General features: G+C 34.7%; 1 protein-coding gene across 5 annotated transcripts in view; it reads right to left on the reverse strand.

Moving 5' to 3' along the window:
* Positions 1-1,356: 1,356 nt before the first annotated feature.
* The window catches only part of CHIC1 (cysteine rich hydrophobic domain 1), a 47,161-nt gene continuing 22,320 nt past the window's right edge, over positions 1,357-26,197 (reverse strand). The window contains exons 4-8 of one of the 5 annotated variants that reach the window (XM_005227983.5): positions 22,039-22,071; positions 9,546-9,602; positions 9,246-9,305; positions 9,088-9,136; positions 1,357-7,935 (exon numbers count right to left, since the gene is read on the reverse strand). In XM_005227983.5, the coding sequence (XP_005228040.1) occupies positions 9,110-9,136; positions 9,246-9,305; positions 9,546-9,602; positions 22,039-22,071 (177 nt within the window). In that variant the 3' untranslated portion in view covers positions 1,357-7,935; positions 9,088-9,109. The remainder of the gene's footprint in view (positions 7,936-9,087; positions 9,137-9,245; positions 9,306-9,545; positions 9,603-22,038; positions 22,072-26,197) is intronic. The other 4 variants (XM_005227982.5, XM_024988241.2, NM_001206195.1 and 1 more) reach the window with 4 other exon arrangements.

Raw genomic sequence — 26,197 nt, forward strand, 5'->3', positions numbered from 1 at the left:
CTTTATTTTCCAAGTGTTCTGTTCTTATAATGAGTCATGCTGATGTCCATTTTCTTATTACACATATATTTGCACAAATGCTCCCCACACCCATTTGTTGTCATTGTCTTTGCTTGTGGTATGTATAAAGATCAATTTTGCTTCAACTGTATGTGGTCAAGTTTATCAAATATTAAAAAGAGACAAAAAGAAAAAATACTCCATCAAAAAGGGGCAGGTTGCTACTCAGCTCTTGCTGACTGTTTACATGTGGAATTTCTCACAAAGACAGAAATCTGGTTTTCTACATGAAATCACTTAATTGCTGGCAACTAATTCAAAATGTGTTAAAAAAAATTCTGCAGGTCAAAAAGACATGTATCTGAGAACTGGTTATAGTTTAGTTTGCAACCTTGCTCTAACCCAACTTCCTACCTTAGGGATGATGGATAAAATCAGACTAAATGACCTGATTTTTGCTAGAGGTCACTCGGGTGATAGAACAGGGATAACAACTCAGATTTATGGTAGTTACAACTGGAGAATTTTCTATCCCGCAGAGAATTTCCTACATTTAGGTAAGTGAAGTATCCCATAAACTGTTAAATATTATTTAATGGCAGATTTAAAGGCCTGGCTCTGCCCTCAACAATATAAAATGCAATGTAAAAGTATTTCTTACATAGCACATCCTATACCACATCCAAGAAATTATCAATGAAAAGTATAGATCTTCATCCACCCATATAGTAACATTTCAAAAAAGAATTTTAAAACAAAACATGAAACTTCTCTGTATGTTTAAGTGTGTCATCTTCAATTTAACATTTTGAAATTTACAGTCTTTGAAATGTTCAATACAATTGACAAAGATACTGGGAAACATTAAACAGTTTTTCTTGTTATTTACATTTTGCCGTTTTGCTAAATTTGCAGGAGTTTGGAATAAGTTTTTAAAAATCTAGTATTATTGCATGTTAACCACCTTGAGTTAACACTTAGTGTCATATAGTCTGCTGACAAGAGTCAAAACTTTTGCCAAATAGCTTCACATTTCAACATTTCTTGTATTAAAACATTATGCTTAGTACGGTGGAAATCCACTTGTACTTTATTTTTATAATTCATAAGTAGGCATACAAGGTGAATGCAAAGTTGTTTAGAAACAAATTCCTACTTAGTCAAATGCCAAACCCTGGGCACAACAAAGGCCCACAAAACCAACAGAGAGCGTGAATTACAGTATTAGACATAACACTAGCAAATGTGGGAGGGGGCAATATGCAAGACAAACATTTTAAAAGGAATCCTTAGTTACCTTATAATGATGAAAGCAGGGATGGAAGAAGGAAGATGCACCAAAGAATACACAATTCATTAACAGAGATTTGCACTTTATTGTAATTTTGCATCCTGAGAGAATAAAATTTAATATCTGACAATTGAACAACAACAGAAGCAGCAGTGAAAGTTTCAGAGAGGTAGGTATCCTTCCTTTTGGCACAGGTATATAGGTTGAGTTTTTCCAGGAGAGTCACTCCGGAACTCAAGGGAGAAAAAAATGATTCATTCCACAGGCTATATAACAATACAATATGCATGAAAGTTCTTGGCTTAAATGGACATATTCACTTTTACCCTTTTCTGGTAAAACTGTCTCAACAGGAATCCTCTGCCCCAAAGTAGAAATCCTAGGTTTTTCAGACAAATATTTTGATCAGTGCCCACCTTCTAGCAGGATTTCCTATTTTTGCAGCTGACTTACATTTGTACATGGTTAGTTCAAGGATGGCAAACTAGCTTGTAGATCATATAATTTCAAACATAGGTAACTGGTTTCAAAGTCCAGGCATTAAATCAATTTTATACTATTTGCTTACTATAAAATGAAAAATTAAAAAATTAAAGATCATAGCAAACAAAATAAGCAGGAATAAAAGAAACATTTGAGAAATTATTGCTTAAAGCAATAATTGACTTCATGTTGACTTTATACACAGAACTACTTTGAGACTCAGATATTGGTGTTTACTCCAATGCTAGAAGACAACATTATAACACTTTCCACACTTGTAATCCTGTATGTGTGTATATGAATGATTTACACATATATACCCAGATAAATTAGCTCAATTATATCATCTTGAAACAAAAAAAAAAACTGAAGGCAAATTCTAACCTGAAGTTATATAGCCCAGTCTAGCTAAAACACACACACATACTTTAGCATTTCATTATTTAGGGACTAGGTAAGCAACCTGTGGAGGTCAAATAATTTCGGTTCCTTTATGAAAGTGGCTCCTAACATTTCTGCCATGAGGATTCCTTTATTATTCCTTCCCCATATTTTCAAGTATTTATTAAACTGCATATTACAATAGGCTTTCTCATTTAAAAAAATAATTAAAAGCCTAACCACCATTCACAGTTTCTGATCAATATAGATAACCAGTATTAGAATTGAAGAAATATAAGCAAAATGTGTAAAAATTCTGTCTTAGTTGGCTTGTGCAGTAGAAATGTTATGGGTAAATGCATGATTTCTAGTATACTTTTTAAAATGCTGAAAAAGGTTCAGGATGACCCCACTGCTATTTTCATCTGCCCCAAGTTGAGAACCATTGGTTTATATCCACGTGCTTTTCCTCTCTCAATCAAGTATTATAACACAATATAACACAATTATAACACAATTATCCATATTAACACATAAGGGATTAGTAACAAAATTACTACCAAAACTAGATTAATTGCAATACTCTTTCTGTAAGGTTTGACTGAGAAAGAAAACATAACAACATAGATTTAAAGGACTCTATTTAGAAGTTACAAAATTATGATATGCAATATATCCTTCAGTCAATTTCAAAAGCACATTTATATATGAAAAAATCCTCAATTCCCCTGTGAGGTAGGTCCAGATTATTGTCCCCACTTCCACCATGAGGACATGAGGTATAGAGGAATTAAGCAGCAGAGCTAAGAATTAAACCAGAAGTGACTTGGGTTTGACTTCTATACTACTTTCCTTTCTAATATTACTAATTTGTTCCAACAGATGTTTTTGAGGATATGGAAATAATTAAGACACTGAAGCAGATATTGGATGGGATATAAAATTCTTTTTCACATCAATGTCAAGGTGGGTCTTACCATACCTCCACATCTGTTGCAGCCGTAATTCTTGCTCAGGTACCAACGGCATATATAGTCAGATTCCACATAGGTAAAGCCCACAGACCTCAGTCCTCAGTTTCTAGAGAAACTACAATCATTCTTATCAGCAGGGAGGTGCTGAGATCTCACAGGCATCAGGTTCTTTGAGTCTGTATGATATGAACACATACCAGCTAGGTGCCTGTTGGCAAATCAAACTTTTATTGTGTGCAAGGCACTGCGAGAATTTCCACAAAGGGTAGTAGATTTGAGAAAAATCATTTCTGAGATTTTGTAGAGTAAAAACTTTCTAAGGATTCCTAGTATCACAGAATGTCAGGTGACCTCTAATTTTCTGTCCAGCTCTAGGTTAAATCTCATGATTTTACAGATGAAGAGACTGACATGTAATGTAAGTGACTTGCCTGGAGCACATTAGATCATTTCCTCATATAGTATGAATCTGACAAAGTTCACAGAAAATGGAACATATTCTCAGGTTGCCATCATAAAAATGAAAAGGCTGGCTCAGAATCAGGAAAAGAGAAACTGGGGGCAATAATAGGAAGATGTGTATATATAATATACACACACATACATATATATATTCCACATATTACATGGACAGGTATTATTAATAAAATCTATTCATTATTCATTTTCTAGGGAAAATTTTCCAACAGTTCATCATTTAAAGTAACCCAAAGGATTTGACAATTGTTACACAATGGATTAAAGTAGAATTTTATAAGCATAAGAGGACTTAATTTCAGTGAATTTGAGCATCTTATTATCAAATTAGCAAAAAGTATTCCCACTATGTGAAACTGCTCCAATTAAATGGGTATATACAAATTTCTATATATCCTCTCAGGTCAATATAGTCAATTCTAATAAAAAACCGTTTGGAGGCTTTAAGTAGTGAGGCCTGATTTTTTGAGTGGTAATTTATAAACAAAATTAAAATGGTAATGATTTTTAAAGAGATTTTACATAAAAAAACCCATTTGTTTGAAGACTTACAAATGTTATAGAACTTCACTCAAATTATGATAAAACAAGAATAAATTTCATTAAAATGGTAGAGTGTTAAATAGTAACAGTTTGATTAACTAATCAGACATTAGTGTTTATAGGTCATGATAACATGAACAGTATGTTAAATACTTCAGTAGGCTTTAGTAGAGCTTCACTCAAAGACTACTGCTATTACAGGACCATGTTAAATTACATGTTTACTAGCATTAGAGTTATACTAGTTTTATAAGTGCCTGATACTTCTGTAATATTTTGTCACTAATATATCTCATGATTGGGGAAAACCCAGGAAATAGGCTTTAAATATACCTGTGGCGGATTCATTTTGATATTTGGCAAAACTAATACAATTATGTAAAGTTTAAAAATAAAATAAAATTAGAGAAAAATAAAAAAAAAAAAAAGAAATAGAAGAAATACAATATACTAGTAAAATATTCTTATATTATACTTAGCTGAAAAGGATGGTTTTAATGTAATGATTTACCAATTCATTTGTTCTGCTTCCTTCAACATAAAATGTTATCTTTATTCAAAGACGACAAGGCACTTCTCCATCTACTTCTAACATTTGACTACAATGGTTTCTTCCTAGATTAGTATAGAGGGTAGAAAGAATCAAAGAGTAGCTTAAAAATGTTAAAGCTTATTTCATTTTATACACAATTTATGGGGGTAGAGATGCATAATGGAAAGTCAGAGAAGGAACAGTTTTAACTTGTAACCTCAAAACTTTGTAAGATTTATATAGTTCAGCAGATACATGTTATTTTCTCTGGAAACATCCATAGCAGGTTTCACAAATGAATATTATATAACAAAGAAAACTCAAATTTGTTTCTTTAATCTAAAAACAACTGGCACAAAAATACTTCATTAACTTGATGTGCTCTATCCTGAGGATATAAGAAAAAAGTCAGTGAGTGAGAAATTAATGTCCACAGTGTACTCTGTCATTTCAGCATTCACTGCTGCCAATATCACTGAAAAGAAAACAAGTCTCTTAAAGGACTCAAAAATACTCAACTGCTAATTAGTCCCCTCCAAAGGAAAAGAGCTTGAAAAAGTAGTCATAGAAGAAAGAAAAAAATTGGGTATTTTCTGAGTAGTTCAAGAAAATAAGTCAATCAACATAATGAATAATAAGATAATAAATTTAAGAGTTACTAGAATAGGTTTTAAAATTAAGTTTACACATGCTGGTAAATTTTTTTATGATAAATACTACTGTAACTTGAATTATATACTCTGTTACCTCCAGATGCACTCTATTCCTGTCTCAATATTTGTTTTATAGAAACAATTCACCACTTCCTGCTGTTCTTTGAGCAAAACAAGTGTGATCTATACATGGCAGAAAAAGTTACTATGACCATCATATGGCCAAATTCTAAGTTTACAGGAAAAAAATGAGATTATAAGGGTTGACTCAAAGTAATTATTCTATCAGTGATAATTAGAAATTTTGTATTATGCTGAAATCAATTTTGGTATTAAACTGTCATAATTTGAAACCTAAACATGATATTAGCTGGAACATAAACCACAGATGCAATTTTTCCCCGTATTAATCTATAAAACAAGACATTTGGTATACATTTTCAGAGGTTTCCACTTTGTCTATAAAAATACACCTTCAATTTTGCAGCAGACAGACAAATGATATTTGCGGGCACACACAATATATTAAAAGTTAGAGATTCTGGGTGGTATGGGGGTAACAGGGTTCTACAGAGAGAGGTGGAAAAGTTGTTCATGCAATTATATTCACATATCAAAAATCTCTTTTTTCCCCTCTTCTTTTACTGGTCCAGGACTGTGGATTTCAAATTAGGCATAAATTTTAAAAGTGGCTTTAAAAGGCTTGACCTTGTATGAAAAAATGATTGCTTCTTCATTGGGATTAATGTTTGCCTAAAAAAGTTAACTAATAGACTAAAATAATAAATAAAATATTATTCAGTCTCAGATACTTTTATTTTTAACACTAGGAATTACAAATAGTGTCTGCATACAGGCATAAATTTGCAGTTGAACTAATGCAATGTAAAGCTTTCATTATGTTAAAAACTCAAATTCTAGAAGAATTAAGAGTGCCTGCTCTTATTCCAATGTGAAGAGAAATAGAGAAATATGCACATACCAATGAAAAGGCTGCATGTGTGGCTACTTTAGAAACTATTTTAGTTAAATTCTTGTCTTTCCTCATTAATAGTATCCATACCTTTACAAAAGATCCCCAAAATGAGGATTAAGAATATTTAATCAATTATGAATCTGCCACTTTAGGTAGAGCTTTTCAATTAGCTCTCTCTTTCTCAAAGTGGATCATAACTCCAGATAGGGGTTAGCGGTGGCTTTCCTGGGGATGGGGTCTGCTGCTGCTGCTGCTAAGTCGCTTCAGTCCTGTCTGACTCTGTGTGACCCCACAGACGGTAGCCCACCGGGCTCCCCCATCCCTGGGATTCTCCAGGCAAGAATACTGGAGTGGGTTGCCATTTCCTTCTCCGATGCATGAAAGTGAAAAGTGAAAGTGAAGTTGCTCAGTCGTGTCTGACTCTTAGCGACCTCATGGACTGCACCCTACCAGGCTCCTCCGTCCATGGGATTTTCCAGGCAAGAGTACTGGAGTGGGGTGGGTGGGGTCTAGATACTTCCTAAAACACCTGAAACTTGAGACACTCCTTAAAAGGTCATAATCCTGTGTATTTCCAAGTGAAGAAAAGGATACATAAAGGGAGACAAATGAGGAGAGTGAGGCTGTGAAATGTGTCAGACGTCAAATGAATTCTTTTGTAAGTGGAAGACAAAATGGGATGTATTGAACTAAATGGAAAAAATAAGGTTCTTGGTTTCAGGTGCAATGCAGAAGATCTCAGACAATGATTTCAATTTTAATCTTCTCATTACAAAGGGCCATCCTGCCCACACCTGAAATTTTTAACATACTTATTATGGCTTTGCCATAACACAGCATGTTAACAATCTATACATTCGAAAGGATGCTTGCAAACTTCATTCACATTAAAATTTATGCAGAATTGTTGGCAACATATTAAGAATAACAGTACATTCTGTAAACCATGACATATCACATTTTTTTACTTTATGCAAAGAAACAATATTTACAGGTCTTTAGGAGTTTAAATATTTTATCTACTAATGTAAGTGATAATTAAGCAAAGTGCAGGACAAAACCAGTGCTATTAACCGCATGTCCTTTAAAAGCAGGTAAGAGTAAAACCGTTTCTAAAAGCTACCAAAAGCTTATTTATGTATGTTCAGTAAGGGATTACAGAGCATTAAATAGCCTAGAAAAATGATGCATATTTAGAAACAGTAAGTATGAAAATTATAAGGCAGCATGCTCAGAACATGTTTTTGTTTTTTAAACACCTGCACTGATGTTATATTTAGTGGCAACTATATATATATATATATACACACATATACACACACACACACACATATATATGTGTGTGTATTTATTTAAAAATTGACAGTGCAAAATACAAGCCTCATTTAACAACAACAAAAAGGATGTGCAAAATTTCTTCTTAAACCAACACAAATGAAGTGTGAGGAGAATATTCTACGATTATAAAGAATAAATTGAAAACAGCAAAGGAGACCATCTTCATTCCAAAATCATCTACAAGGCACTAAGGGTAGGAAATGACAGGTAAAACAGAAGTGACTGAATAAAATTCCTCAGTCAGGTCGGAATATGGGATATTTTGGTAAGAATTCTATTAGTATTACCTGTAAAATAAAAATAAACAAGAATATATTGACAAAATTTTCATTTACTGTAACTTATACATAACCCAAAAAGTCTATAATCATTTCTCACAGGACTATGTTTTGGTCTTATACTATAAAGCAAGTGAAATATATAAAACAGTTACAAAAGGAACTTACCACAAGTTATTGTTAGATTGGCAATTAAACTGAAAAACATAATTACTTGCTATAGCTCATAGTTTTTATTATCTGATTTACAGTAACCGTTTAGTTAACAGAAAAGCAAACCCTATTATATTTTAATGTCTTTTCCATTTTCCCTTGGTTCCCTTTTTTTGTAGCAAAGTGGAAGGGATTAAATGGGAAGGATACAAATTTTATTAGAATCTCTAACAAAAATTTATTAGGATTAGGATTAGAAAAAAATACCTTCACTTATATTACATTTATATATTTTTCAATTAAAACAGCTGATATTGGTTGAGTATTACTATCTTTTAGAAGCTTTTTTGTAAAAAATAGTGTTCAAATGGATTGATTAAAACATTTTAATTTAAAAAAGGTTTGGGAAGAAAAACAATATATTTATAAAGTTACATAAAGTTACAATAATTTATACAAGGTTTTACCTACAGAGAATTTTAGATTTGTGGTCATTTGCACATTATCCTCAAGACTATTCAAAGTGGAGAAAGATACATAATAATCCTTACTTATGAAATAGAAATGGAATGTTTATTATTAAATATATATTACATGTCAGCAACTTAAAGTTTGGATAAATTTCATATTCTTTTGAATGTTAATGATATTCAATTTATCACATTGGCTATATGTGACTTTATGCATTGTGACTAAGATCGCAGATCTTTCAGTTTAAAAAAATTAGAATCTATAGTTTCTTCACTGAAAGCTATTAATAAATATCAGCTAAGGGAACAAAAAAAAGCCAGGAATATGAATCCAGAAGTCAATTCCTATTTTATGTAAGTTTTGACAAGATTACATTTAGGAATATTTGTTCATCTGCGCCCATCAACATGTGTTATGGTTTGCACCCGCGTTAGAAGATTAAGGTTTTACCACGTTTTCATCTGAGCATAGTAGCTAAAGTTTCTCTAAGATATAAATAATTGTCAGCTTTCAAGATATTTTATGTTGGCTACAAACCTAAAAATGTGGAAGGAAATCTCTATGTTCCAAATGACAAAAGTTCAAGCTGAGAAGAAAAAAGGTAGAAAGAAGATGTGACAAATGATAAATACAGTAAAATGTAACATTCAGGATGGAATCCAAAAATATGCAATTAAAGATAACTGCATACTTACATACTCCATCATATTGCTAGTTTCACATTTCCTTTTAGTCAACTTCCAGTGCAAAGCAAGCTAAGAAGGTAAAGTTTGTTAAGAATTTTAACAACAATTTATATTAATTATTACCTACACATTAGAATAAACCACTGAACAACAATCCAGGAATAAGATACTTTTAAAAACACTTTGTAAAGAATAAATATTAAAAAGTGAGTATTCTCTAATCCATGCTTTTGTGGCTGAAAACTTTCCATTTTTTCAATTTATTAATGCAAATATGAATGGAATACTTATTTGCTTAAACTTTCTTACCTTGTGATACAATCTGTTATTTTCCCATTCTAACAACTTCTGAATTGATCTTCTGGTCTATGAGAAAGAATAAGACTTTGTTACAAGATGAAGAGCTTTGTAAACTATGTGTATATTCTTCTGCATACTTGTAAGATCCCATTATTTTCTCCTCTTGCCTTTTCTTTTCAAAACAAAATATGTACAAATTACTCTGTGTTGTGAGTCCATTAAATGGACTATATAAAAACATTACCAGTACTGCTAGTAGTCCATTTATGAACCTAAATCTAGACTTTCGTATATCTATTCACAAGGTTAGTTTTTTAATATACATATAATATGCCAAGCTAATCTGATTACTCATCAAATGTTTTCCTATCAGAGTTCTTAGCATAATACCTGACAAATAGTAGTCAAGGTCTACAAGTTGAGTAAAACAAACCAACACATATCAGAATTTACACTGAAAAGAAGTACAAAATCAGGCAGTTGAAAAATTTGTATTTAGAGGAAAAAGTAAAAACAAGAGAAGCAGTACTGTAGTAAACAGGAGGACAGAGGCTGAGTTTATCATTTGGAGTGCATGTATTTTGAAAGGAATAAGAAAAGTTCGCAAAATGTTCCAAAACATTAAAAGACTGTTAGGCATTTTTGATTTTTAACCAAACTTGGGTCTCCTGCATTGCAGGTGGATTCTTTACCATCTGAGCCATCAGGGAATCACAATAAATGGAGAGAGACTAAATATTTTCCTCCTAAGATTAGGAACAAAACAAGGATGTCTCCTCCCGCTAGTTTTATTCAACAGCATATAGATGTTATAGCCAGGGCAATTAGACAAAAATAATAAAGGCATCCAAATTGTAAAAGGAAACATGAAACCATCTTCATTTGCAGAGGACATGATCTTGTATAGAGAAAACCCTATGGAATCTAAAACATTACTTGAACTAATAAATAAGAATTCTGGCCCCCATGATCTTTACTTCCTGGAGTTACACCTGTGAATGTTATACTACATTGCAAAAGGGACACTGCAATTGTAATTAAAGTTATTAATCATTTGGCTTTAAAATAGGGAGATTATTCTAGATTATTTTGGCAGACCCAATGTAATTCCATGAGCCCATAAAAGCAGAGAATTTTTTCCAGCTGATGGAAGAATACCCAGAGGGGTCTGAAACACAAGAAGTACTCGAACCATCATTGCTGGCTTTAAGATGGAAAGGTCACATAGAAAGTCTAAGGAGGAGATGATTTCTGAAATCTGAAAGAGGCTGGGAGTAAATTCTTTCCCAGAATCTCCAGAAAGGCATGCAGCTTTGCCAACACCCTGATTTTGGCCTTATAAGATTCTAATAAAAAAAAAAATGTGAAAGTGAAGTCACTCAGTTGTGTCCAACTCTTTGTGAATAAGAGAACCCAATTAAGCCACACTGTACCTAGACTTCTTACTGTGAATTAATAAAATAGTGTTAAGTCATTAAGTTTGTGGAAATTTGTTATGCTAGACAAAAAAGTAATACAAGGTTCTTACATATAAAAATCAATTATATTTCTATATACTATCAGTGAACAATCTGAAAAAGAAAGTAAAAGATTAATTCCATTCACAATAGATTTTTCTTTTTATATGTTAATCCCATACTCCTAATTTATCCCTATTCACAACAGATTTAAGTATAAAATATTTAGGAATAAATTTAACAAAAGAAGTATAAGATGTGTAAGGTGAAAACTAAAATACATTGCTAAAGGGAATTCCCTGGTGGTCCAGGGAGCCTGGGTTGGATCCCTGGTTGGGAAATTAAGATCCTGTAAGCTGCACAGTGTGGCCAAATAAAAACTCCAAAGAACAAAAAACACTGCTAAAATAAATTTCAAAAGAGGTAAATAAATGGAAAATATCCCATATATATATATTCATGAGTCAGTCCTCACATTGACATTCTGGGTGGGCTCTTACTAACTTGATGTTATATTTGACACATAAAAACTTTTAATTTGATTAAGTCAAATTTATCTTTTAAAGTAGTGTATGCACAAAACTAACTTAAAATGGATCAAAGACCAAGTCATAAGAAACATTAAAACAACTAGAAGAAAACACAGGAGTACATCTTTTAAATCTTGAGTTAGGCAAAGCCCTCTTAAGATATGATATAAAAGGCACAAGCAACACTATTTTAAAAGATAAATTTGACTTAATCAAATTAAAAGTTTTTATGTGTCAAATATAACATCAGGTTAGTAAGAGCCCACCCAGAATGTCAATGTGAGGACCTTAGGGAAATCTCTTTCCTGGAGAGACAACTATTAAGCTTATCAGTATTACCAAGTACAATCATTCAAATGTTCTAGAGATTGATCAAAGGGTTTACAACAGATTGAGAAGTAGTTATTCAACAAAATCTATGGGAAATAACAGTGGGAAGCCTTGGCATTGGAGCTAGACACTATACTCATATCTGCCTTGTGGAAGAACTGCTTCAGTGTAAGGCAGTTTCCACATCTCCCAGATACGTGGAGTAGAACAGTTCTTCTGGTTAGTTTGGGCAGACAATGAAAATAGGTAGATCCCATTTTCTATAGTTCTGTGCAATAAAAGGCCTAAATCAAGTGGGTGATGTCAGGAGAGCAGCACCTATTTCCCTACCCACAGCTTCTGAAAAATAGGCAGGATAGTTGGCAAAGAATGCAGTCCCTCTTTCTGGTACACATCTACGTTGTAGGTGAGCTGTTACAGTTGCTCTGACAACTGAGTGGCAGTTGCTATCTTCCCAGCATCCTATGGCAGACATATTCTGGGTAGATATGAAAGATGGGGAATATTAGCAGACCCCACTCTCCCTGGCTTTAGGTTAAGAAAAAATCCACAACTAATATCATACTAAATGGTGAAAGATTGAAAGCTTTTCCTCTAAGACAGAAAGAAGACAATGATTGCCACTTTTATTCAACATATTACTGGAAATTCTAGACAGAGAAATTAAGCAAGAAAAGAAATAAAAGGCATCCAAATCAAAGAGGAAGAAATAAAATTATCTCTCTTTGAAGGTGACATTATATTATGTGTAGAAAACCTTAAAGAATCCACAAAAAACCCTGTTAGAGCTAGCTAACAAATTCAGGAACATTTCAGAATATGAAATCAACATGCAAAATTCAAATGCATTTCTATATAACAGCAGTAAACAATTCAAAAAAGGAATTAAGAAAACATAACATTTCTAATAATATCAAAAGAAGAAAATACTTAATAATTAATTTAAGCAAGGAGGCAAAAGACTTGTACATATAAAATTATAAAATGATACTAAAAGAAACTAAAGACTTAAATAAATGTAAAGAATCCCATGTTCATAAATTGGAAGACTTAATATTGTTAAGAAGACAATATTATCCAAAATGACCACAGATCCAATGCAATCCTTATTAGAATCCCAGTGACTTTTTATATAGAAATAGAAAATTTCATCTTAAAATTCACATGGAACCCCAGAAGACTCTTATTAGCCAAAAAATCTTGAAAATGAGAAACAAATATAAAGGACTCACATTTCCTGATTTTAAAACTTATTACAAAGCAATAATAACCAAAAGAATATAGTACTGGCATAAAGATAGACATATAGACCAATGGAATAGAACAGAGAGCCTAGAAATAAACCCCTCAAATAAACAGTCAACAGATTTCTGACAAAAGTGACAACCGTTCAATGGGGGAAAAGGACTTTTAAATACTGCAAAAACTAGATATCCATATGTGAATGAATTAAGTTGAATTTTAAATTTATGCCATATGCAAAAATTAACTCAAAATGGATCAAAGAATTAAACATAGGAATGACAATCACAAAAGTCTTAGAAGAAAATACAGGAGACAATCTTCACGACACTGAATTTTGCAATTATTTCTTAGATATGACACTGAAGCACAGGCCAAAAGGATGGCAGAAAATATCTGCAAATTACATATCTATAGGGAATTAATAACAAGAATATATATGCCACAACTCAACAACAAATAACTAAACAAGCTAGTTACAAAATGGGCAAAGTACCTAATAGACAAATGGTCAATAAGCAAATGTAAAATGCTCAACACTACTAGTCATTAAGGAAATACAAATCAAAACCACAATGAGATATCACTTCACACTCATTATGGTGGCTATTATCAATAAAATGGAAAATAGTGAATTTGGTGAAGATATGGAGAAACTGGAAACCTTGTGCACAGTTTACCAGAGTAGAAATGCAGAAGAGGAAAACTCTGTGGGAACTAGGACTAGGATAGCAATTTTTGTTGTTGCTGTTTGTTTGATATCAATGCCTGAACTTTAATTGATGAATTGTTGGAAGCTCAGTGGGGACAAGTTTGAGAGTTTGAAATTCCAAAGGGGTCCAGTCTTGGTGGAGACTCCCACACTTTTATGACTTTATTACCAGGAGACCTATCAGGTTCTCACAGTGATTGCAGAAAAATCCCCTCATCCTTCCAGCAGGAGAAAGGGAAGAACAGTCAGTCACATTTATATATGCCCATAACATTCTGTTCTTCTTAGCAAAGCCTGCTCTTCAGAGAAACTACTGTACCAGAGCCTAATCTACTAGGATATTACTAGAGCCTAACCAATCTCGGAGAAGGCAATACACAACTCTAGCATCCTCTAGCTTTCCTGTCCCACCTAAAGGGGAAAACAAAACGACAAAAAATCTGAGAAGCACTTCTGTAGGGTACAGCCGAGGAGCACAGTCTCAATAAAAAATTAAGCCTAGACAGAATACAATAGAACATGTCCAGTCCCCCAACACCTTGTTTAGTTGTTAAGTTGGTCCTACTCTTTGAAACCCCATGGACTGTAGCCTGCCAGGCTCCACTGTCCATGGGGTTTCCCAGGCAGAAATACTGAAGTGGGTTGCCATTTCCTTGTACTTGGGATCTTCCCAACCCAGGGACTGAACCTGCGTCTCCCTCATTGGCAGATGGATTCTTTACCACTGAGCCACCAGGGAAGCCTCCTTCCCCAGCACCTTACCACTAAATCAATAAGGTTTCTGTATTATAATACAAGGAATACAATTAAAAGAACTGTGCATCTCAGATGATATCTAAGAAGTCTGTAGGGAAATCCAAGGAAAATAGGCCAGACAAAAACAAGGACACTAAGAAATATTTAGCCTTCTATTTCTAATAGCTATGTGCATGTGTGCTCATTTGTGTCAAACTCTTCGCAACCTCACAGACTGTAGCTCTCCAGGCGCCAGTGTTCATAGAATTTTCCAGGTGAGAATACTGCAGTGTACTGCCATTTCCTACTCTAGGGGATCTTTCTGACCCAGGGATCAAACTTGTGTCTTCTGCATTGGCAGGCAGATTTTTTTTTTATCATTGCACCACCTGAGAAGCCCTGTAACAGCTACAGTAAACAGTAACACAGTCAAACAAAAAAATAAAATCTCACTTTAAACGCCTATTTATCTCAGTTCCTTTTACCTAGGACATCATGTATAGCTTTCAAACAAAAATCAGAAGTCATACTAAAAGACAAAAAGTTTGAAAAGACAGAGCAAGCATTAGAATCAGACTCAGAAATGGCAGAGATGTTGAAATGATCAGACTGGGAATATAAATCAACTATGAAAAATATACTACATGCTCTAATGAAAAAAGTAGATAACATGAAAGAACAGATGGATAATGTTAGAAGAGAAATGGAAACTATAAGAAAAAAATCAAAAGGAAATGGCAGAGAGCCAAAATATCATAACAGAAATGAAGAATGCCTTTGATGGGCTCATCAATGATTGGAAATGGCTGAAGAAACCACCAAAGAAGATTGAAGGCATATCAGTAGAAACTTACAAAACTAGAAGAAAAAGAAAAGAAAAAAGAAAAACAAAACAGAATATCCAAAAACTATGGGACAATTACAAAAGGAGCAATAGACCCATAATAGAAACTCTACTTCTGTGCCACCAGGGAAGCCCTACATAATAGAAATATCAGAAGGTAAAGAGAAAAAAGAGGAGATGAAATAGTTAAAGCAATAATGACAATACAATTTCCCCAAATTAATGAAAGGCATCAAACTCATAGATAGAAAAAGCTCAGAATACAAAGCTGGATGGTGGTGGTAGTTTAGTCGCTAAGTTGTGTCCCGACTGTTGTGACCCCATGGACTGTAGCCTGCCGGGTTCCTTTGTCCATAGGATTCTCCAGGCGAGAATACTGGAGTGGGATGCCATTTCCTTCTCCAACAAAGCTAGATAAATACTCCAAAATCTACACCTAATCATCTCATATTCAAACTACAGAAAGTCAAGGAAAAATGTTCAAAGATGCCAGGGGAGAAAATACCTTACATATAAAGAAGCAAGGATAAGAGTCATATTAGCCACCTCCTTAGAAACTATTCAAGCAAAGAAAAAAGTGGAATGAAATGTTTAATGTTTTAAAATAAAATACTACCAATCTAGAATTCCATCTGTGCCCAGCAAAACTGTCCTTCAAAGATCAAAGGGAAATAAAGACTAAGACCAAAAATTAAGGGCCTCTGTTGCTACTAGACCCTCCTTGCAAGAAATGTTAAAATAAGTTTTATTTAGAAAGAAGTAAAGCCTGACGTGCTGCGATTCATGGGGTTGCAAAGAGTCGGACACGACTGAGCGACTGAAACTACTGAACTGAACTGAAAACACTACAACTAAGAAATCTGGATCTACATACAGAAAGAGTGTAGAGAAGAAACAAATGGATATAAAATAAAATCTTTTATTTCTTCTATTCTCAACTGATCTAATAGCAGTTTGTTAATAACAATAATGTATTCCATGATTATAGCTTATGGATAAGTAAAGTGAATGACAGCAATGTTATAAGGGATTGGAGGGAAGAGCTGGGAATATTCTGTAATAAGGTAATTGTTCTACCTGGGAAGTGGTACTGTGTTATTTGAAAGGGGACCTGGATTGGTTTTATATGTATATATATTGCAAACTCTCTTTAGTGAGCAACCACTAAAAAGATTAAAAAGTAGGATTAGTGATATAGTAAGGGAAGATAAGTAATACTGTCATACAAAAATAATTAAGCAGAAGGCAAAAAGACTGCAAGATGAAAATATGAACAAAGAACAAGAGTAATGAATAGAAAACAGTAACAAACAAGGTAAATATTAGTCAAATTATAACAATAATCACTTTAAATATCAAAGGTTTAAATATATCAATTAAAAAACAGAGACTGTCAGAAGGGATCAAGAAATAAAACAACTAAGTGCTGTTTACAAGACAACCACTTTAAATATGAAGACATACAGAGACTATAAGTAAAAAGACGGAGAAAGATACACCATAGTAATACTAATCAAAGGAACGCTAGAGTCACTTTAGCAATTTTAAACAAAGCAGACTTCAGAGTAAAGAAAATATTCAGAAATAAAGAGATATTACATAATGAAAAAGGGTCAACTTTCTAAGACATAACAATTCTTAACTGAATTTAACTCAGATGACCATTATATTACTACTGTGGGCAAGAATCCCTTAGAAGAAATGGAGTAGCTATCATGGTCAACAAAAGAGCCTGAAATGAATTACTTGGATGCAATCTCAAAAATGACAGAATGATCTCTGTTTGTTTCCAAGGCAAACCATTCAATATCATGGTAATCCAAGTCTATGCCCCGGCCAGTAATGCTGAAGAAGCTGACGTTGAATGGTTCTATGAAGACCTACAAGACTTTCTAGAACTAACACCCAAAAAAGATGTCTTTTTCATTATAGGGGACTGGAATGCAAAAGCAGGAAGTCAAGAAATACCTGGAGTAACAGGCAAATCTGGCCTTGGTACAGAATGAAGCAGGGCAAAGGCTAATACAGTTTTGCCAAGAGAATGCACTGGTCATAGCAAACACCCTCTTCCAACAACACAAAAGAAGATTCTACACATGGACATCACCAGATGGTCAATACCAAAATCAGATTGATTATATTCTTTGCAGCCAAAGATGGAGAAGCTCTACACATTCAGCAAAAACAAGACCGGGAGCTGACTGTGGCTCAGATCATGAACTCCTTACTGCCAAATTCAGACTTAAACTGAAGAAAGTAGGGAAAACCACTAGACCATTCAGGTATGACCTAAATCAAATCCCTTACAATTATACAGTGGAAGGGAGAAATAAATTCAAGGGATTAGATCTGATAGACAGAGTGCCTAATGAACTATGGACAGAGGTTCATGACATTGTACAGGAGACAGGGATCAAGACCATCCCCAAGAAAAGAAATAGAAAAAAGCAAAAAGGCTATCTGAGGAGGCCTTACAAATAGCTCAGAGAAGGTGATGGCACCCCACTCCAGTACTCTTGCCTGGAAAATCCCATGGACAGAGGAGCCTGCTAGGCTGTGGTCCATGGGGTTGCTGAGAGTTGGACACGATTGAGCGACTTCACTTTCACTTTTCACTTTCATGCATTGGAGAAGGAAATGGCAACCCACTCCAGTGTTCTTGCCTGGAGAATCCCAGGGATGGGGGAGCCTGGTGGGCTGCCGTCTATGGGGTTGGAAAGAGTCGGACATGACTGAAGTGACTTAGCATAGCATACAAATAGCTGTGAAAAGAAGAGAAGCAAAAAGCAAAGGAGAAAAGGAAAGATATACCCATTTGAATGCACAGTTCCAAAGAATAGCAAGGAGAGATAAGAAAGCCTTCCTCAGCAATCGATGCAAAGAAATAGAGGAAAACAACAGAATGGGAAAGATTAGAGATCTCTTCAAGAAAATTAGACATACCAAGGGAACATTTCATGCAAAGATGGGCTCAATAAAGGACAGAAATGGTATGGACCTAATAGAAGCAGAAGATATTAAGAAGAGGTGGCAAGAATACACAGAAGAACTATACAAAAATTATCTTCACGACCCAGGTAATCACGATGGTATGATCACTCACCTACAGCCAGACATCCTGGAATGTGAAGTCAAGTGGGCCTTAGGAAGCATCACTACAAACAAAGCTAGTGGAGGTAATGGAATTCCAGTTGAGCTACTTCAAATCCTAAAAGATGATGCTGTGAAAGTGCTGCACTCAATATGCCAGTCTATTGGGAAAACTCAGCAGTGTTCCACAGGACTGGAAAAGGTCAGTTTTCATTCCAATCCCAAAGAAAGGCAATGCCAAAGAATGCTCAAACTACCACACAATTGCACTCATCTCACACACAAGTAAAGTAATGCTCAAAATTCTCCAAGCCAGGCTTCAACGTAAATGAAGCATGAAATTCCAGATGTTCAAGCTGGATTTAGAAAAGGCAATAGGAACCAGAGATCAAATTGGCAACATCCACTGGATCACTGAAAAAGCAAGAGAGTTCCAGAAAAACATCCATTTCTGCTTTATTGACTATGCCAAAGCCTTTGACTATGTCGATCACAATAAGCTGTGGAAAATTCTGGAAAATATGGGTATATCAGACCACCTGACCTGCCTCTTGAGAAATCTATATGCAGGTCAGGAAGCAATAGTTAGAACTGGACTTGGAACACAGAGTGGTTTGAAATAGGAAAAGGAGTACATCAAGGCTGTATACTGTCACCCTGCTTATTTAACTTATATGCAGAGTACATCATGAGAAACGCTGGGCTGGAGGAAGCACAAGCTGGAATCAAGATTGCTGGGAGAAATATCAATAACCTCAGATATACAGATGACACCACCCTTATGGCAGAAAGTGAAGAAGAACTAAAGAGCCTCTTGATGAAAGTGAAAGAGGAGAGTGAAAATGTTGGCTTAAAGCTCAACATTCAGAAAACTAAGATCATGGCATCCAGTCCCATCACTTCATGGCAAATAGATGGAGAAACAGTGGAAACAGTGGCAGACTTTATTTTTTTGGGCTCCAAAATCACTTCAGATGTTGATTGCAGCCATGAAATTAAAAGACACTTACTCCTTGGAAGAAAAGTTATGATCAACCTAGACAGCATATTAAAAAGTAGAGACATTACTTTGGCAACAAAGTTCCATCTAGTCAAGGCTATTGTTTTTCCAGTAGTCCTTGTATGGATGTGAGAGTTGGACTATAGAGAAATCTGAGTGCCAAAGAATTGATGCTTTTGAACTGTGGTGTTGGAAAAGACTCTTGAGAGTCCCCTGGACTGCAAGGACATCCAACCAGCCTATTCTAAAGGAAATCAGTCCTGAATATTCATTGAAGGACTGATGTTGAAGCTGAAACTCCAATACTTTGGCCACCTGATGCGAAGAACTGACTCATTTGAAAAGACCCTGATGCTGGGAAAGATTGAAGGCGGGAGGAGAAGGGGATGACAGAGGATGAGATGGTTAGATGGCATCACTGACTCAATGGGCATGAGTTTGAGTAAACTCCAGGAGTTGGTGATGGACAGGGAGGCCTGGTTGCTACAGTCTATGGGGTCGCAAAGAGTCTGACGTGACTGAGTGACTGAAGTGATGCCTAACAAAAGAGCATCAAACTACATGAGGTAAAAACTGATGGAAATGCAAGGAGAAACAGAGGAGTCCCCTATTATAGTTGGCAAATTCAATAGCCCTCTATCAGAAACAGATCAAGTAGGCATAAAGTTGGTAAGGACACAGGTGAACTCAAGAGCACTACTGATCTACTGGATATATTTGACATCTACAGACTACTTTATCTAACAACAGCAAATGATAGATTATTCTCAAGCTGAGGTGGAACATATACCAAGACAGACCACATTGTGGGTCATAAAACACATCTTTAGAGATTTCAAAGAACAGAAATCATACAATATATGCTCTCAGACCACAAGAGAAAAATAGTGGAAAATCCACAAACACTTGGAGATTAAACAGCACGCTTCCAAGTAACACATGGCTAAGAAGACATCTCAAGAGAAATTTTAAAATATTTTGAACTAAATGTAAATGAAAACAAAACATCAAAATTTGTGGGATGCAGTAAAATCAGTAGCACTGAATGTATATATTAGTAAAGAAGAAATACCTTGAATCAACCATACATACTTACACCTTAGGGGAAAAAATAGCAAACCAAAGTAAGAAGAAAAGAAATAAAAATTAGAGTAAAAATCAATCAAACTCATAATAGGACTTCAATAGAGAAAAGCCAACAAATAAATAACTGGCTCTTTGAAAGATCAGTAAAATTAATGTGTCTAGGCAGGTTAACTACAAAAAAAAGAAAGGAGACAAAAATGTTACAAAGTTTCAGAAACAAAATACAGGTTATCACTACTGAAGCCATGGAGATCAAAAGGAAAATATAGGAACGTTATTAACAAATCTATGCCCATGAATCTGATAAGCTAGATGAAAAGGGTGAAAGACACTGTCTACTAAAGCCCATGTAAGGAGAAATAGACAATCTTGATAGGCTTATATCTATTAAAGAAACTGAGTCAATAATTAATAACCTCCCCAAATAGAAAACATCATGCCCAGATGGGTTCAAACATTTAAGGAAGAAATACCAGTGCTCTACTGTTGCAGCCTGGTGGAACAGAGACCAGACTCGAGGGTGTGGCAGACTGTGCCCTTGTGATCATCCAAGTATGCCGAACAGACATTCTTGGGGTGGGACCTGCTCTCTGCTCCACTTCACTGCATAACCCTGCATCCATCTCCATGGAAACAAAACAAGATATTCCTGATCAACAGCAGAGCCTGTGCTAATCAAACTCCCCAGTATAGCTATTCCCTAATGAGCTCATGTGACTTCTGCCAATAAAAGTGCAGGCTGAAAGGAGCCATTTTGTCTTCCTGCCATGGAGAGCAGGAGGGCCCCCTGATTCCTCATTTGCCAAATTATATGTGTCTGTCTTTTCATTATGTGCTCACCCCTGTTTTAGGTCTTTCTCACCTGTTGTGCTGGATGTGGCACTCTACAATCTCTTCCATAAAACAGAAACAGAGAGAATATTTCCTAATTCATTCTATGAGGCCAGTATTACAGAACCAGACAAAGGTATTATATGAAAAGAAAACTGCAGACCCAATATTTCTCATGAACATAGATGCAAAAACCTGTACAAAACATTAGCAAAGAAATACAACAATATACACTACAATAAGTGGGTTTATCTGGTTTATGTAAATCTGGTTCATCATTCAAAAATCAATTAATATGTAAGCCATCCCATTAACAGATTAAAAAATAAAAATCACATAATCACATCAACGGAGGCAGAAAAAATATTTGACAAAATACAACACTCATTTACGATAAAAATTCTTGGCAAACTAGGAAGACAGGAACTTCTTCAAGTTGATAAAGAACATCTTACCAAAAAACCTACAGTTAATATCATACTTGATGATGAGAAACTCAAAGCTTTCCTATTAAGATCAGGAACAAGGCAAGGATATTCCCTCTCACCACTGCTTTTCAATATCATTCTAGAAGCCCTAGGTAACGCAATAAGATAAGAAAAAAAGGTATACATAATAAGAAAGAAGAAATAAAAATTATCTTACTTCATAGATGACATGATTGTCTATGTAGAAAACCTGAAAAATCAACAAAACTCCTTGAATTAATATGCAATTATAGAAAGGATGCAGGATACAAGATTAACATACCAAAGTATACTGGTATACATGATGGTACACATCTTTATACATTGTCAAAACCCATGGAATGTACAACATGAAGAGTGAACTCTTATGTAAACTATGGACTTTAGTTAGTAATAATGATGTGTCAATACTGGCTCATCAGTTTTAACAATTGTACTTCAATAGAGCAAGATGTTAATAACAGGGAAAATTGGGGGTTGAGTGAGGGAAGTATATGGGAACTTTGCTTTTTCTCAATTTTTTCTGTAAACCTCAAATTGTTCAAAGATAGTCTATTAATTAAGATATTATCTATAAAAAGTACTAATGAAATGATATTCTTGGATAAAAACTGAGAGAATCCACTGCCTACAGACCTACCATATAAGAAATACTGTGGGGAGTTCCTCAGGCTGAAACCACAGCACATCAGGTATTAGTATGAGTCCACATACAGAAAAAGGAAAACTGAGAAGCTCAATGAATTCCAAGTAGGATAAACTCAGAGACCAATACTTATAGAAACTTTATTCAAACCTTTGAAAGCCAAAAACAAAAAGAAAAATCTTGAAAGCAGCAATAGAGAAGCAACTTATGTATAAAGAGCTCTTCAGTCAGATTAACAGCCAATTTCACATCAGCAACCAAGAGGTTCAGAAGAGGTAGAATGACATTTTTAAAGTGCTAAAGGAAAAAAAAAAATGTCATTCAAGAATTCTATACTTAACAAAACTATCCTTTCAAAAAAAGGAGAAATTATGATACTCCCAGATAAGCACCGAGGGAGTTCACTGCTATTAGAATTGCCTATAAGAAATGATCGGAGAAGGCAATGGCACCCCACTCCAGTACTCCTGCCTGGAAAATCCTATGGATGGAGGAGCCTGGTAGGCTGCAGTCCATGGGGTCGTTAAGAGTCAGGCATGACTGAGCGACTTCACTTTCACTTTTTACTTTCATGCATTGGAGAAGGAAATGGCAACCCACTCCAGTGTTCTTGCCTGGAGAACCCCAGGGACGGGGGAGCCTGGTAGGCTGCCGTCTCTGGGGTCACACAGAGTCGGACACGACTGAAGCGACTTAGCAGCAGCATAATAAATGATAAAAACTGTCCTTCAGACTGAAATGAAAGAACACTGGACAATAACTCAAGCTATATGATGAAATAAAGAACATTAGTAAAACTGAATAAATAAATACAAAAGCCAATATTGTTGTTTTTGTTTTGAAATTTATATTTTCATCCTATATGATTTAAAAGACAAATGTATAAAATGATAATTATAAATACATATTAAAAGATATATAATATATAAGATGCAATTTGTGATAATAACACATATGGGGAGGTATATGCATGGACAGAAGCAGAATCTGTGTATTACTGAAGTTAAAGTGGTATTAATTCAAACTAGTGTGTTATAAGTTTAAGATATTAGTTATAAACCCCAGGGTAACAAATAAGAAAATAGCTAAAAATACATACAAAAAAGGAAATGAGAAGGCACATGGCACACTATAAAAATTATTTAAATATAAAATAAGGAAGTAATGGAGTGAGTATAAAAAAAAAGATATGACACATGGAAAACAAAAGACAAAATGACAGAAGTCCTCCCTTATCTATTACAGATTGAATTATGTTCCCCCCAAATTCATATATTCAAGTGTCACAATCACCAGTACCTGGGAATGTGACTATATTTGGAGATGTGGGCTTTAAAGTGGTAATTAAGCTAAAATGAGATAATTAGTGTTTGTGTGTTTAGTCACTCAGTTGTGTCCGATTTTGCAATCCCATGGACTATAGCCCACCAAGCTCCTCTGTCCATGGGGATTCTCTAGGCAAGAATACTGGAGTGGGTTGCCATGCCCTCCTCCAGGGAATCTTCCCAACTCAGGGATTGAACCCAGGTCTCCCACACTGCAGGCATTTTCTTTACGATCTGAGCCACCAGGGAAACCCCAAAATTAGGGTTTGCCCTAATCCAATATGCTGCTGCTGCAATATGACTAGTGTCCTTATAAAAAGAGATTAGGACACAGATATGTATAGAGGGAACCAGGTGAAGGCACATGAAGACCCAGGGAAAAAAACAGCCATCTATAAGCCAAGGAGAGAAGATTCAGGAAAAAAAATAAAAAGCATCAGCTTTCCAAAAACCTTGACTTCAGACTTACAGCTTCTGGAACTTTGAGAAAATGCATTTCTGTTGTCTAAACCACCTAGTCTGTGGTACTTTATTAAGGCAGCCCTGGCAAACTAATATATTATCATTAATGACTCTAAATGCAAATAGATTAAACTCTCAATTAAAAGGGAGAGATCTACAGCATGGATATAAAAATATGATCCATGAGTCTACAGGAAACTCAGTTTAGATTCAAGACACAAGTAGGTTGAAAGTGAGAGGACAGAAAAAGACTTTCCACTGTAAATAGTAACCAAAAAAAAAAAAAAAGGGCTAGGGTAGATAGTACTGGACAAAATAGATTTCAACTAAAAAAAAGTTACAAAGATGCTCAGTATATGTGTTAATATACTCAGGCTACTATGACAAAAGACCATATTCTAGGTGGCTTAAACAACAGCTCTAAAGTATGGGAAGTCTTAGATCAGAGTATCAACATGGTTGGTTGAATTCTTATGGGAGCACTCATCCTGGCTTATGGATAACTTCCTTTTTGCTGTATCCTCACACAGTAGAGAGATAGAGAACAGCTCTCTGATCTTTTCTTATAAGGGCATTAATGCACCATGAGGACCCCATGTTCATGACTTTATCTAAATCTAATTACCTTCCAAGGGCCAAAGTACCAACCACCTGTAAATACCATTAGATTAAAGGGGAGGGCTGGAACATATGACTTTTGAGGGAACACAATTCCATAACAATATATAGTGATGAAAATAAAATCTTTCATTTCTTATACATGTTTTAATGCCATTCTCCCAAAAAAATAAAATAAAATTAAAAAAAAGAAAAATAATAATAAAATCTTTCAAGAGGAAATGACAATTATAAACATATATACAACTATCAACAGATCTGCAAAATACATGAAGCAAAAACTGACAGAACTGAAGGGAGAAATAGACAATTTTACAATAATAGCTAGGACTTCAATACCCCACTTTCAATAGTGGATAGAACAATTATGCAGAAGATCAATACAGAAAGGCAGGACTTGAACAACACTGTGAAACAACTAGATCTAACAGGCATATATAGAACCTTCCACCCCACAACAATACAATTTTCTTCTTGAGTGTACATGGAGTATTCTCCAGGATAGGCTATATGTTATACCACTAAATAAGCCTCAATAAATTTAAAATGATTAAAATCATACAAAGCATCTTTTCTAATAACAATGGAATTAAATTAGAAATCATAAGGAAAACAACATTATTGGTTCATGTTGTAAGCCTGAGATAATAGTCCCTTCCCTCTGAACATCCCTCTCAATTTAGTAAATATTATAGCAAAAACAAAGGTAAATGTTAAAAGTAATTTCAAATTTAAGGATGGTAGTATGCTTAGGCCTGAAAATTGATGTAATATCACTGTGGTAAATATAAAAATGGTTAAGTGAAAACCTTCATTTCATATATCATGTAGCCATAGAATCCTATCAGAGCCAAGAGAGACTAGGAGCAGCTCAGGGCATTCTGGTTTGTATTTCTTTTCTTTCAACTAATTTGCTAGAAAAATAACCATGATGTATACTGGCAAAAAATAGTTTACAAGGCAGACTGTTTACATAGTTCTTTCTTGGAAACATTTTATAATCATTCATTTATACAGCAATGACCTTTGACACAGGGCAGATTAATTATATTATTTCCATTTTATTTTGTGGCTAAACACAGACATGACTGTCATGAAGCTAGATTCCTCATTAGAAAGGCAAGAGCCGCTCTTAAATTGTTGCATTTTATTTTTTATTTCTCCATGTAGACAAAAAAAGCAGTGAGGTATCTTAAATCTCTTCATCTTCACAACCACCTTAAAGTAAGTAATATTATCTGGATTTTATAGGTGAAGAAGTTGAGGCTCCAAAAAGGACAGTGTCT

The sequence above is a fragment of the Bos taurus genome, chromosome X (genome assembly GCF_002263795.3).
Source record: "Bos taurus isolate L1 Dominette 01449 registration number 42190680 breed Hereford chromosome X, ARS-UCD2.0, whole genome shotgun sequence".
NCBI lineage: Eukaryota > Metazoa > Chordata > Mammalia > Artiodactyla > Bovidae > Bos > Bos taurus.